The sequence below is a fragment of the Notamacropus eugenii genome, chromosome 4, assembly GCF_028372415.1.
Source record: "Notamacropus eugenii isolate mMacEug1 chromosome 4, mMacEug1.pri_v2, whole genome shotgun sequence".
NCBI lineage: Eukaryota > Metazoa > Chordata > Mammalia > Diprotodontia > Macropodidae > Notamacropus > Notamacropus eugenii.
Window position 1 is genome coordinate 144,505,930 of NC_092875.1, and position 15,846 is coordinate 144,521,775.

The 15,846-nt window shown below is 34.2% G+C and overlaps 1 protein-coding gene across 2 annotated transcripts in view; it reads right to left on the minus strand.

Moving 5' to 3' along the window:
* The window catches only part of ZFPM2 (zinc finger protein, FOG family member 2), a 568,693-nt gene that overhangs the window by 271,732 nt on the left and 281,115 nt on the right, over window positions 1-15,846 (minus strand). For both annotated transcript variants that reach the window (XM_072603297.1, XM_072603296.1), the window contains one exon: window positions 8,730-8,848. In XM_072603297.1, coding sequence (XP_072459398.1) covers window positions 8,730-8,848 — 119 coding nt within the window. The remainder of the gene's footprint in view (window positions 1-8,729; window positions 8,849-15,846) is intronic.

A 15,846-nucleotide genomic window follows, 5' to 3' on the forward strand; every position in this document is an offset into this window, starting at 1 on the left:
TCTCTCTAGCCTTCATTGCTAAAGGTTTGTCTTTTTAAAAATTTTATACTTCAAAAATCATTAAAAGTACTGTGTCTATTGTCACGATTGTAAGCCCAGGAAAAATCACATTTGATGAATCTCTTCCTCCGCTCTCATATGCCAGAAATATTTTAATGAATATCAAAAGTCAAATGTACAGAAGAAGAGGCAATGCTAGGTACACACCTCCTGCAGACTGACAGGTGTGTGAAAGAGGAGTAGGCCACCAGCTTCAATCCTACTGTCATGGCCAACTGGGTATCTTTGAGGCCTCTAGTTTGCTGTGCTTTATCCCCAAATTGCCTGTGTTGTTTCCCCTCCCCCACGATCTCCCTGAATCATTGTGCAGTTCCAAAAGACCAGTGTATCTCCAAGTTAACTCTCCAAATGGTGAGGTCCATGATAATAATATTAATAATAGTAGCCACAATAATGAGAACAATTAAAGATAATATAACAACAATAGCTTACATGATGATTAACCTGATTTGCTATGTTCTTACAGATGGCTCTGAACTTGAAGGCACAGCAAAGTACTAGATCAAGATTTGGACTAATAAAGGGGAAGCCAAGTGGCATAATAGAGTGCTGGGCCTAGAGTCGGGAAGACTCATCTTCCTAGGTTCAAATCTGGCCTCAGACACTGACTACCTGCATAACCTTAAAAGGGTTGCTTAACCTTGTTTGCTTCAGTTTCCTCTTCTGTAAAATGAGCTGGAGAATGAAATGGCAAACCACTCCAGTATCTTTGCCAAGAAAATCCCTAATGGGGTCACAGAGAGTTGGACACAACTGAAAATGACTCAAGAACAACAAAGCTAGGTATCTATGGTCAGTTGTCCCAAGAATAACTTTCTGTCCAACTCATCACTTAAGCCTGTACCACGTCAAAACGTGAACAGCCAATACATCTTGTTTTTTTATCAAGGTGCCATTACCAGTGCTCAAGTTGAGTAGAAAACAGGACCAAGAACACCTCTGGAATTATCTATATCTTCTTTGTCTCAAGAAAGAGCTGAACACATGGTGACTTAGTTACCATGTTGAATTAATTAATCTGCTGAATCTCTTGAGCCAAAACTAGGAGTAAGAACTGAGCAACATTACTTCAGTTCACATTAAGACAATTTAATAGAGTATTCCGATTTTTGATTTGATTCAAGGCTGAGTAAGGAGGGGTTAGAAGGTGATTTTTTTCTTTTGTAATAAGGGGAATAAATCTGCTGGGGTTGAGATATATGATACCTCTTCATTCCTAATTCAAGTCAGAAAGCTGTAATAAAATAGTAATTTTATTACTTCAATTATCAAATGCACTTTAAATAATCATAACAGATATTTATGTTTTGTTGAAGGTAAAAGCAATCATCCTCTATTAGCATCTCACTCTGATATGTCATTGTCATTTGGAGGTGACAGTTCTTGGTTCTCGACAGCTATGACCACAGAGAATAAGATGTAGTAAAGCATCTATTTGTCCCAGTAGATAGACTTCCAACCTGTAGCTGGCTGTGGTTGTTATTGTTTTTGAGTAATTTTGCAGTCCTGTCCAACTTTTGGGGGCTTTCTTGGCAAAGATACTGGAGTGGTTTGCCATTTCCTTCTCCAGCTCATTTTACAGATGAGCAAACCAAGGTGTGTGTTCGTCCTTTGTTGCTGAAGAAGGTCATGCCATCAGAGAATTAATGACATGACTGGCACTTGACTTTGCCAATACAAACAGAGTTAAATGATTCGCCCTAGGTCACAGGGTTTGTAAGTGTCTGAGGTCAGATTTGAACTCAGAAAAATGAGTCTTCCTGATTCCACCCTTGGGACTCTATCCACTGTGCCTATGGTACCATGCAGGAGTTTGGAAGAACAGAGGTTCAAACCCTGCTTCAGACAGTTACTAGCTGTGTGACACTGGGCAAGTTATTTAACCTCTGTCTTGCTCAAGTTTCATGGCTGATAAAATGGGAATAATGATAACACTAACCTCTCAATGTTGTTGTTAGAAGAGAATGAGATAATATTTGTAAAGTGTTTTGTAAACCTTAGAAGGTTATATAAATGTGAGCTCTTATGATTATAGAATGGAAATATTTCATGTGGGAAAATAATGATGGGTCAAAGATATTTATCTGAAAACCAGTCAGGATTCCTATGTTTGGAAATTGTCATAACCAAAAATCTAACCATTAGATGATGATTTTCATTGTTGAAGGACACCACAGTAAATAACGTGTAAATTATGGGGCAGCTAGGTGGCTGTCCTTGGAATTAGGATAAACCTGAATTTAAATCCAACCTTAGAGATTGGATGTATGAAATTGGGCAAACTACTTAACCCTGTCAGGCTCCGCTTCCTCTTCTGTGAAATGGGGATAATACTATCTCAACCTGATCATGAAGTTGTTGTGAAGATCAAATGAAGTAACATTTAAAGCACTTTGCAAACATTAGAGCACCATATAAATACACGTTATTATTGTGATCTCAGCATCACAAAATCTCAGAATTAGAAGGGACTTCAGATAACCAATTTAATTATCTATTTTGGCTGCTACATGATGCTGTCATTCATATTGAGTTTAAAATCCATTAAAACCCCCAGAAATTTCCATACAAATTATGATATAGCCATAACCCCTCCATTTTTTTTTTGCTTAAATAGACTTTTTGGTACCTTAGTGTGAGATTTTACCATTTGTTTATATCAAATTTCATCTTTTTTAATTAGGCCACTACACTAGCCCAGTAGTCCTTAAATACTTTGGTCTCGGGACCCCTTCAAACTCTTTAAAATTAGTGTTAATACAATAGAAATTGCATTTATGTGGATTGCATTTATATACATTTACTGGTAGTTTTTTACAAGCTTAATAAAATTTTAATAACATTTGAAAATATTTATTTAAAAATCATCGTAAATAACAACATATCCATTATATATTAATCTAAATAGCTAATTGCTGTTTTATGCATAAAGTATATTTTTCTGAAACAAAAATGTTTTCTCTATTTTTCAAATCTCTTTAAAACTTGATGTAATGGTGGCTGGATTTTCTTATCTGCCTTTGCATTCAGTCTGTTGCAATGTGTCGTTTTGGTTGAAGCACATGAAGCAAACCTGACCCCTATACTGATATACAATTGGAAAAGGGAAATGTCCTTTAATAGTCAAATACTATCTTAGTATTATTATAAAAAGAGTTTTGAACTTGCAGATTACCTGAAAAAGTGTTGGGCACCCCCAGGAGTTCTCACACCACAATTTGAGAGACTGTGATTCTTGCTGGTCAAGATCTTTCTGAATCTTGAAGCTGCCATCCTAGCTTTGATGACTCATGTCTCAATCTGAAAATAATCTCCTCTCCTGTCCTTTTCCCTGCTCCCATCTTTTCCCCTCCTCTCCCTTTTCCTTCCTCTCTTCCTTCCCTTCTCCTCCCCTCCTCCACCTCTCCTCTCTTCTCCTGCCCTATCCAACTCTACCCTCTCCTAACCACCCTTTACCCTCCACCATAAAAATGCAAGGTTCCTCTTTAGGTCTAGCTATTCAACCAGACTGAAATCTGCTTAATCCTAATTGTACTATCTAACTCATGCTTCTTTACCCTGTCTTTAAAAAAAAATGACATGAAAGACTTTTTCTTTATGTTACTTACCCCTCCATTTTCAGCATTTCTTTAACTATGCAAATGTTTCCTTTTAGCAGAATAGGAGTCCTTTAATAGCTGGGATTGTTTTTTTCATTTTGGGCTTTGCATATTCAGTACATAACACAGTCACTTGCATATAATTACTAACTGATTAATAGGTGTATCCTGCGAATAAAAGTTTCTAGAATTGTGTCTAGGATATATGTTGGCATCATTGAACTATATATTTCATTCTTCCTCTTCCTCTTTTTGAAAAAAAAAATGAAATACCAAATATAATTTGAATAATTATCCTACCTTTTGTAAAATAATGGTGCCCATTCTTGTTACTGACCAATTGAAATTGTATGAAATTATAACTAAGGCCTAGAAGCAAATTATTTTCATTAAATTATTTTTTATTTATATTAATTTTTTAATTTTCTATTAAATTTATTAAATTTTTATTAAATTATTAAATTTATTAAATTACATTAATTAAATTAATTAAAATTATTAAATTAAATTAAAATTATTAAATTATTTCAATATTTATCTATATTATTTATTTATATAAATATATATTTATTTATTAAATTAATTAAATTAATTTAATTAATTGATTTAAATTAAATTAAATTTAAATTAAAATAAATTAATTAAATTCATTAAAATATATATTTATATATAAATATTATTTAATATTTAATAAAAATTATTAAATTAAATTAAATTAATTAAAAATTATTTAAGAAAATTAAAAGTAGGAATTTTTAGTAAAACATTTCATTTTGTAAAAGACATAAAATTAACATTTACTTAAATACTTCATAGAAAGGAGCATGGATTAAAGACTTAACCTTCAGCGTATTAAAGTATATAAATACCTCACAGGGTTAAAAAGATATATTCTATTGATCAGCTGACTTTAAAATACCATAGGCTGTCTCTGTTTAATTTTTCAAAATCTAATAAAATTCCTTTTAAAAAGATTACAAGCAAATGAAAATTCCCTTCAAAAACTAAATTTTATGTCAATGTCAAGAGTTTCACAAAATCAAATGACAGACTGAACTGTTTTCCAGATTTTTAAAGGAATTCTTGAAAAAGGAAAATTTAAATTTGGCAAAAAAAAGATACTAGGGAAGTTGAAAAAAGGGTATGTGTCCAAAAGAGAATAAAAAAGAATGAAGATAAAGCTTGTTACCCATCTCCCAACAGAATGAAGCGATGAAGTTAAAATTAAGACATGAATTTTTGGGTACGCATAATGTGGGAACTTGTCTGTCTAGTTATACAGCTATCTATTAAGGCTTTATTTGCCATTCCAAATTTTTCTATCTTGTTTTTGAATTTTCTCAATTGGGAGATGAATTTAGTAGGAGGAAGACAGAATAATGATTTTTTTTCTTAATTTATATAAATAAATAAATAAGAATGTGTGGACAAAGAATGGTCCAAATTTAAAGTTTAAAGCAAACAAAAATACCTGAAAGTAAATACAAAGGAATTTTGAAATAGTCATTTGAAAAACAGGGAACCTGACTTCATCAAGCAGGTAAGAGTTGGGAAGACTCCATATGACAATTTAAATAAAACCAAGAAAAGTTATTCTGATTTTTCACCAATTTCTTTAGACTCGACATTTTCCCTTCAAAAGTTATAGTTCAGAAACATTTTAATTCCACCAAATTTTATGATTTTGTCAGCATTTCTGTTTATAAATGTACACATTTTAAGTAAGCATACTAAAACACTACTACTCACATCCCTCATTACAGTATGAAAATGACACTGATATCCTAATGAACATGAGAGCCAAACACCAGCTCGGGCAGTCTCTATCCCAGTTAGATAGGGCTCAAGTATGGATTTAGCAATGAACTACATGTCTGAATTCTGAGAATCAGTTTTATTATAAAAGTTTATTAGCAATGTTCATTGTCTACAAGGCCACAAGTCTTCTAAAATTATTAGGATTTCAAATAGTGGATCATTGAAATTTCAAAGCAATAATGATAATTTCTCTTTAATCTGACATATTAGGATTTGCAAAGTAGATAACATAATTATCTTTTTACCAGACTAAAACTTATTAAAACATATTTAAAATATTACTAAGTAGGCATTTTTCTGGCTTACATAGTACCAGTGGTACCCTTAAGATTTAAAAACTAAATAAAAATGGATAAAGTAATTGATATGGAAATGGCTACTGCTAACAAAGCACTTCGTTGTAGCTACTGTAATATTTCATGAAAATTTCAATATATCTACTTACAGCATAATAAAACACAGATTAATCAGAAAAATTGCATTTTAAATATAGATGATCATTAATTTGTTATACTGTACTGGAAAAGGTCCATAACCTCTTTTGTCAATAATATGCAAATAAAAGGTATTTAATAGTAGGTACTACTTCAGCAGACAGTAACAGCTATGAAGAATGATTGGTTCAATGTACTATAGATTGTGCTAGTATCCTCCTAATAAAGAGGGAAACACACACACACACACACACACACATACACACACACACCACAGACAAACTAGATTTGGAATATAATTTAATTTAGATATTTGCACAATCTCTTTTTTCTTACAAAGAATGCAGGAGTTCTTCATTAATCAGAATAATAGTGAAAGTCAAAATGGTTTTTACTGGGTGTACACAAAGAGACCCAAGTACTACCTAAAAGCCATTCTGAGGCCTTTGGACTCAGATCCCGTTATATCTCCTATTATAAAGGATCTCCTATTATAAAAATTTTGCTTGGGGACAAAAAACATGAAGAGATGATTCTTCAATTGATCAACCTGGTTTGTGAATCTATTTGGATTGGAGATTCCTATTTTTTTGGCATTATGGACCATTTTTGCAGTACAGTAAAATCTATGAATCTCTTCTCAGAACAATATTTTTAAATGAATAGGATAAAATATATTATTCCAAAGGAAAGCAAATATATTATAGTTATCCCCGTGTGTGTGTGTGTGTGTGTGTGTGTGTGTGTGTGTGTGTGTGTGTGTGTGTGTGCGTGCACACTGTGTTTACCCCCAAAACTCAGGTTTGGAACTCTGGATCTAGATTGGATCCTATGAATACCTGAAATTCTGAAATTCTTGAGGTAGCTCAGATTAGTGGATAGGATACTAGACTTTGAGTCAGGGAAACCTGGATTAAAATTTTAACCCAGGTATCCACTAACTGTCTGACCTTGAGCAAATTGCTTAAATTCTTTATACTCAGTTTCTTCATCTCTAAAATGAAAGTTTTGCACTAAATGGCCCCTAAGATTCCTTCCTACTCTTCCTGTGATCCTCTGATCCTCACTGAATATTCGGGGATAGGATTGTTTCGAATAACCTACTTAGCACCACTCAGTCCTCCAGACCTCATGTGGAATTTGCATATCTGATGATGGGCACAATTTAAGAAACATTTTTGCATGAGGCAGTTAGCTACGTACAAAGACATGAGAGCAGCACAGTTCCAGACATATCCATTGTGACAGACTAAGAAAGGCTATACTTGTCTATGACCAGATCAAGAGTTATGGTTAAAACAACTGTGGGACCTGTATATCCTTGTATAATTAATTGTAAAGAGCTGCTAATCAGTAATAAGTAATTATAAGTAATAGTAAGTAAGGTAAGTAATAAAATTCAATCTCTATCCATGGGGAGAAGAGTCTCCTAGACTTACAAGCGTAGCCCTTTGACACCTTCAGAACTGTGTATTTTTTTAAAGGATCAATTTTAGGGGATTTTATCAATTTGTTTATTATTTGTTCAGTTTGTTTATGTTTTGCATGCTTATATTTAATTATCTTGAATATTTTTACTTATTTCAACCCTGCATTCAACCCTGCAAGAAGTATCTTGCTGATAGTTCTTGGGCTGCTGTTGCTGGTTTGTGTTTTTGTCTGTGTAGGTGCTTACTTCTCCTTAATTTCCCAAGCTATCATTCTTGTCAGATGGTGCCTGGAACATGTTGGTGATACAAAAGATTATTTTATTAAAAGAAAATATAGGTATGAATCTCCTGTGATGTCCTGTCACCAAGTAGAGGTGATCTCATATTATAAAAGGCTATCCCAATGTCCCATGACCTCTGTCAGGTCCTACCAGGGTAGAAGGACTTGAAGCCCCATAACAGACTGCTGTTGTAGGAAGGCTTTACTAAGCTGATCCACAGTGTGATATGATGGAATATATGTCTGTGTGTTTGGTCACATCAAATCTTTTTTAAAAAAATCTACTAAATCATGGCAGGGGAAAGGGGGAAAGAGTTTACAATCTACCAACAAAATCACTTCCTCTGAAGTACCAAAGCACAGCAACTTAATTCAGGAGTAAAATCAATAATAATTCTTTCTAAAGCTTTAAGACAGGAATTCTTAACCTTTTGGTGCGTCATGAGCTTCATTGTCAGTCTGGTAGAGTCTATGGGCTTCCCATAAAAATCTCTTTACATGCAAAAAATACCTAAGATGAAAAGATGGCCAATTATTTTGAAATACAGATACCAAAATATTAAAAAAAAATCAAGTTAACAGACATCCCCTACTGAAAGAAATGGAAGCAATACCTGTAGTACAGAGTGTGAGTTATTTTGATCCTAACTCCTGTATAAGAGAATAAGTTAAGGATAGAATTTAGAATTCTAATTGGCCCTGGTTTTACAGGTTCAAACAATATTACCAGAGTATAACAAAGTTGTTTACTTATTTCTTGTTCTGCATGTAAAACTGAATTGTATGACAATTAATTTGTGTCATCTTAAAAATAAAGGCAATTGTATATGTTATTAAATGTGAATAGTATTAGCCTGGCTAAGGAGATAAAGCAAGAACCTTATAAATTACCTTACTAAACAGCCATTTAGCATGATTAACCTGTTCCCTTCTAAACTCTGCGTAGATTACTGTCAGAGACGAGCCACTTGGAAAAAATCCAAGCAGCTCTGTCCATGAAAAGCAAAAACAAACCGGTTTTAAGAGATTTCATTGGGTGGCAACCAAAGATAATTCCTGAGGGACAACAAAAGTGTTCAGATTCAACTGTCTCTTAGCATTCACATACCAAGGTGTTATTATTCAGATCCATCTTCCCAGCAAAAGGCCCCCATGTTGTTCCAACCGGAAGTTGCTGCCGACTCTGAATCTTGCGCTCCCCATCCTTCTGGACCACCTCCAACTCTCCTGCAGACAAAGAAAACAAGCCATGTTTAGAGTACTTTCACTTGTGCCTTGACAACAGCCACCTCTGTCTTTGTGTTTGTTTTACATGCACAATGTTCTGAGGACCCATATAATGAGAATTAATTATGCTTGTCTGAAAAACAACTGATCTTGTCATCCTGAGGAAAGAAAGAAAGAAAGAAAAAACTAAACCTTTTCCTTATAATTATATTCAAATTTAGCTTATGGAGCCCAATTTTTTTCTCACATCTTTTCACACACATTATACTCTGAAAGCATTTCTATTTAGCAAGCCTTTGAGAATCAGAGGGAATAACCCTTCTTCAAATGGCTTTGTTCCAGGGCTGGGGAATGGAGGAAGAAGTAGCAAAACATACTGGGGTTAAAACCCTTAATATATTTGACTGTCAAAGTAACTTTAATGGGGCACTCAATGTGAGTTTATTTACTTCACAATAAGGGATAGGGAGCCTTTGGCAAACGAGGGTTCTTCACAGCTATTCAAAGAATTTGGATCAAAAACTGGTAGGTTTTAGAAATCCCTCCATTATTTCCATAGTGTACTATTTCTTTAGATAGATAAGAATAAGTATCTAAACTCATAACATATAGGGATATGTTCATTCAAATAAATGAATTTTGTAATATATATTTCTTAAAAGTTCCCTTAATTTTGGATGTGCCCAGCAATGGAAATAATACAAATGAACCCAGAATAAGTCAGGCAAGAATGGATCCTCCACCCTCATACCACCTTGTAATGAAACCATGTCAATCCTTTACCTTCTCATCATTTTCCACTATCAACCACAACAAACTGATGAAAGAATAAGAAAAAGGGAATTTCTCAACATGCCCTCAAAACTGACAGAAAGAGAAACAGAAAAGAGTCTCAAACTGTAGCTTTAAAGTTTCTTTCTTCAGATGTCTAATTTATATAAACAGTGACACAACTGCTCTATCGACCAGTTTTCTAATATCAAAATGTAACTTTCACAAAACATTTTATGCTTCCTTGATATTTCTGTTCTATACACTTGGTGCTGCAGCTACTATATGGAAAACATGGGCGTGTGTACTCACTGAGTTTACTCTTAGGTGCCAAATGAGAAAATGACTGAGAGTGTGGATGTTAGTTATTTTATCTTTATTAAATTTTATTTATTTATTATTTTATCTTTCTTGAGCCATTGGCCATACTTTGATGAAAATATTTTATTCCGAGTTGCTGCTGCTGTTACTGTTTTAACAGCATAGTCTAATTACATTTGGGACTTTTCTGTTTGAGTTTAAGTGATAATAATAGCACAGTCCCTAAGCTTAATATAAGTATCAGTGGGTTGATAGTGATTTAAAACATTCCTCAGCTGTTTTGATATTTGTTAAGCTAATAAGGTTGAATTTGCAAAAAAATTTTTAAAAAGTCCACATAGAAAACTCAGTCAAATAAGTAGGCTACTTGGACAGTGAAAACATTCTGAAGTAGTAATTCAACAAATGACACCAACACCAACATTGATTAAATGCAAATTCATAAACTTGCTATTCAGTTTTTGTTTTATTTTTATGCCCATCTTCTGACCCAAAGTAGAAGACATGGTAATCATCAATTTCCCCCTACCTCCTGGCTCCTGACCTTGGTATGATAGTAACTTAGCAGTCGCTCAAGATTATAAAAAGTGAACATATTAACACAACCAGTAGTTCCTCTGTCTGGGGGAAAATTCATTTGGAGGTGAAAGGGTAACAGAGGTCTTCAGAGGACAGTCTGCTCAGGATACACTTGTGCTAAGTGGGGGAAAAGTCTATTCCCTAGAGAGTCCCATCATCGCTCTTATAGCCTTGTCAATATCCAACCCCTGGAAGGAGGCTGGGGTGAAGGTTAGGTGGCAGGGAACATGGAAAATACAGTCCATAACAGGAGCACCAGTCAAAGGAATGTTGCTGTGGGGGTGGTATCCGGGAGCAAAGCCCTGGTCACTCTGTTCTGTCAACTGTTTTGCTCAAAATCAGTGATATAAAAGCAAAGGACATTCAAACCCCATATTAAGGAAAAATAATAATTGACATTTATGTAAAAACAACTACCATACTTAAAGCTTAATTTACTAAAGGTCAAAGAGAGATAGATTAGTTGTTTCCAACATAGAGTTTATCTCTAACACTTCAATTACCTAGAAAATGTGATTTTTTCACTTTTTAAAAGTGGCCAAAAATACTCTGACATATTTGACTGAGTTGTATATTCTTAAAGTATTTTCAAATTTGAGAATTTTTTTTTTTGTCAAAGAGAAATCATCCATAAGGGTAGACATGCATACAGAATTGGACAGGTGTGTTCTTCATAACCTAGAACCTTCCTCTCTTTCTAGTATTTTCATATTACTCTGACCCACACACTCTAGGGTAAAGGACCTTACCAACCTACTTTCTGTTCACAAAGAGCTTCCTCTCCTGCCCTTTGTGTCTTTAAACTAGACATCCCTCAGGCCTGAAACCATCTCTCTCTGCAGGTTTTCATCTTGGAGTCAATGGCTTCCTTAAAGACTCAGTTCAAATGCTTTCTTCTCCAGAAGGCTTTTCCACTCTAACCAAATCCTAGAGCCTAGTCTTTTAGTGTTATTTTCCATTTTCTACCCTGAGGCCTTTGCTGCTAATATTATTCCACCCTCCAAACTGGACCACCAAAGACCATGTATGGTTGGAGCTAAGCTGCTTTGCTCTGCAAGCTTTTGTCTAGCATTTTCATCTTCACATTAACCATTTCATTTTCATATGTTACAGATATCTTCCCAACTTCCATTTATTTCCTACTATGATACAGCAATCAATGACCATAAATCCCTCCTACAATTGCTTCCTGAAAGGGTGGTTTAATGGATGGCTTAATATTCCATTCATAGACCTTAACTCTCTTTGGCCTCCAGGCTCTTAAAATGTATTGTCAAACCCCTAATCTCTCCCATTAACAATGTAATCTCCCTGAGGACAGGGACTAGCTAGCTTTTTGACTTGTATGTCCAGCTTTTCAGACAGTAACTTTTTCAGTCATGTCTGACACTTCATGACTCCCTTTTGAGATTTCCTTGGCAAAGATACTGGAATGGTTTGCCATTTCCTTCTCCAGCTCATTTTACAGATGAGAAAACTGAGCTAAGTAGGGGTTAAGTGACTTGCCCAGGGTCAAAGAGCTAGTAAATGTCTCAGGCTGGATTTGAACTCAAGAAGATGAGTCTTCCTGACTCCAGGCCCAGCACACTATCCACTGGCCCTCCTAGCAGCCTTTGGACAATAATTAGCACGTTAAGTGCTTAATTAATGCTTTTCCTTCATTCATCTACTCTATATTTGTCATGTCCTACCTTTTGATGAATATGTTGTTTCTGTCACTAGAACACAAACTCCTAGAGGCCAATAGGTGTTTTTCGATTTTTCTTTTTATCCACTATGCTTAACCTAGAACCTGGCACATACTAAGGTTTTATTAAATGTTTCTTGACTGAATCTAAAATAAAATAATGAGAATAAGGAAGACAGCCAGACAAAGCATTATCAGACCCCAATTATATTATAAAGCAGTAGCCATCAGAGCTATTTTGCAATAGTTGAAAATCAGACAAGCAGAACAGTGTAGCAGACTAGATAAGGAAAAACCAGAAACAATCAAAACCAGCACTCTGATGTTTGATAAACCCAAGAACATAAATTCCAAGGGAAAGGGATCCCTTTTGACAAGAACTACTGGGAAAACTGGAAAGAAGTTTTACAAGAATTTCTTTTAGATTAACGTTTTATGCCATTTACTAAAATAATATAAAAATAGATACCCAACTGGATGGGTTCATCCAAGGAAAATAATAAATGTTTGAAGGACTATGTAAAACAGACACACAAATGCACTGCTGGTGGACCTGAGAATAAATCAAATCATAGTGAAAAGTAATTAGGAATTAGACCCAAAGTTGCTAAACAGTATGTGCCCTCTTGAGGCAGCTAGGTTGTTCAGTAGATAGAGTTCTGGATCTGCAGTCAGGAAGACTCACCTCTCTGAGTTCAAATCTGGCCTCAGACCCTAGCTGTGTGGCATTGAGCAAAATCACTTCACCTTGTTTACCTCAGTTTCTTCATCTGTAATATGAGTCGGAAAAGGCAAACCACTCCAGTATCTTTGCCAAGAAAAACCCAAATGGGGTCATGAAGTGTTGGAAATGATTAAAAATGACTGACCAAAGGCAACATATCCTAGGACCCAGCTATATCACTTCTAGACCCATTGAGTACAAAGGGGAAAAAATGACATCAGGGAGATAAGTAGAAAAGTGATTATTTGTAAAATACATACACATACACACACACATGCACACACCAACTCTTTTGTGGCTGCAAAAAAAATTAAAAAATGACTGGAAACTTGAACAATGCCTTACATTATAACTGAGGAATGGCAGAATAAGATGTGTCATGTCATATATGATAAAACAGAGTGCTCTAAGAAAAGGAATAGATGATTTCAAAGTGACGTGAAGAGAAACATATCAACCAATGTGAGTGAAACAAGTAGAATCAGAAGAAAAAAAGATTCTGTAACATCAATATTACAATGAACAATTATGAAGATTTGTATAGACTGATGAAGAATGAGAAAAGCAGAAACAGGAAAGCATTTTATAGGATAACAACACTGTAAAAATAAACAACTCTGAAACTTGGAAGAACCATGATCCATATGATGACAATCCACAATTCCAGATTCCAGAAAAATAATCATGAAACATACTTTCTGCCTTGTGACAGAAGGTGATGGATTTAGGGTATAAAATGAGAAATAATATGTGTATGTATGTGTGTGTGTGTATGTATGTATGTTTTACACAGACAATAAAGGAATTTGTTTTGTTTGACTATGCATTTGTTATTAGGAATTTGCTTTTCTATTCTCCCAACCATCCCACAAAATGGGGTGGGCATCAAAGGGAGAAAAATATATTTCTGTTAATTTTTTAAAAAAAATTTCAAAGGACAGGAGAGCTATAGATGTGGAATGTTGCATGCACTTTCATGTGGGTTCACTGAATTTTTCGTTCAGCATAATCATTTTACTTTGTTACAAGACAGTTCTTTTGGAGTGGGGTGATCTGGAAATGTTTACAATGTAAAAACAATGTACCAATAAAACTTAAAAAAATTAATGGATGCACACTCTGAATACAAAAGTTCATAATGTTTAGAAAAGAATGACAGGAGGCATCTTTTTAAAGACAAATAGGCAATTCATGACACGCTTGAATAAAATCAATGAAGAGAAAATAAGATAATTGTAAATCAGGGAACATATTAGGATGAAAAATAAAGATGAAAGTCTGTTGTTCAAGATACATAGAGGGTTGAGTCAACTATATAATATCAAGAGAAATTCCATGATTGGTCAAAAGCTATGAGTGATTTTTTAAAATAAATTCAAAGTATAAATGAACAAATGCAAATATAAGCCCAAAATACAAGCAGTAAGAGAAGTAGACTGAGACAACTAAGATTTTACCACATATTGTCCATAGTTTCAAAGATAAAAAATTAAAAAGGAAGTCATTATTATCAATTGGGGGGCAAGATCACAAATGCACTATTGGTGGATCTGTAAACTGACAACTTATTTGGAATTATTTCCATGTGTGTGTTCATCCTCCATTGCCAAAGAAGACCATGCCATCAGAGAAATGATGACATGACTTGCACTTGACTCTTGACTTTGTTTTGAGTGAGGGAGAGCTGGGCAGCTCACCAGCCTCACTTCTCCTCCAGGGCCATATAATAAAAAAAATTAATTATATAAGAAAATAATTAAACTATTTGTAACCTTTGACTCAAAGGTTGTAACTCAAAGGTTACAAATAGTTTAATTATTTTCTTATATAATTGTTGTTATTGTATGACTATTGAACATGTGCTCGGAAGTCATCTAACACAGAAATAAAATTTCAACGTAAAGCAAAATATTCTTAGTCACGTGTTTTGTGATAACAAAATTCTTGAAACAAAAGGGGTGGCCATCATTTGGGGAACTGTTATAAAATACGATATAGGGGTATAATAGAATATTATTATGCAGTAGAAAATAATGAAACTGAGGAATCCAGAGAAATATGGGAAAATCTACATAATTGGTGCAGATTAAAATAAGCAAAACCAGATATAAGTATTGTTTTCATGTGTGTGTCCATGTATGTATACACACATGTATGTATGTATGTATATTTATTTCATGGCAGTAACAACATAATGAAAAGTTCTCCAAATTACAAATTGTTATAAATCCCCCAAATTATAAAATGTTATAAATTGAAAGTGCTGGAGAAGAGATAATGAAACACATCCCTCTTGAGGGCAGAGAGATGTGAGACTACTTAAAATTGTCTCTGAGAAGTTCATGTTAATTTTTCTTCTTTATCTCAGTATTGGATTCCACAGTGCAAGAAGGGTCCCCAGAAATACCAATGATAGGTATAAAATACACCAACAGAATATATATTTTCAAAATTCTATGTGCATATAAGAGCATTTATAATGACATTTCAAGGTTTAAAAGAATTAATGTATACATATTTGTTAAGACCTACTATATGATAGGTGCAATAGTCGTGGGGGGCTGAGTGTTGATTTTTATGTGAATATACTTATGTCTTTAACTAAACTTTTTGTCTTTTGGCTCTTGTGGAAGACAGGCTATCTTGTATTCTTGAAGGTTATGGCAGAAAAGTATAAGCTCTGATGGTCCTACCAGGCTAGAAAAGCTATAAATAAAGGTCAGCCGATGGTTAAAATGTGTGTCATCAGAAAATTGCCCTAACTGGTCTGGAAAATTTCACCAAGTTAAATATCAACTGATGAGTATATTCCATGCCAAAATAACTCTAAAAAATAGAAAATATCTACTAAGCCATAGAGTGTTTGCAATCTGTTTCAGGGATTATCCATACCAGCACAGTCACAGATACTTGAAA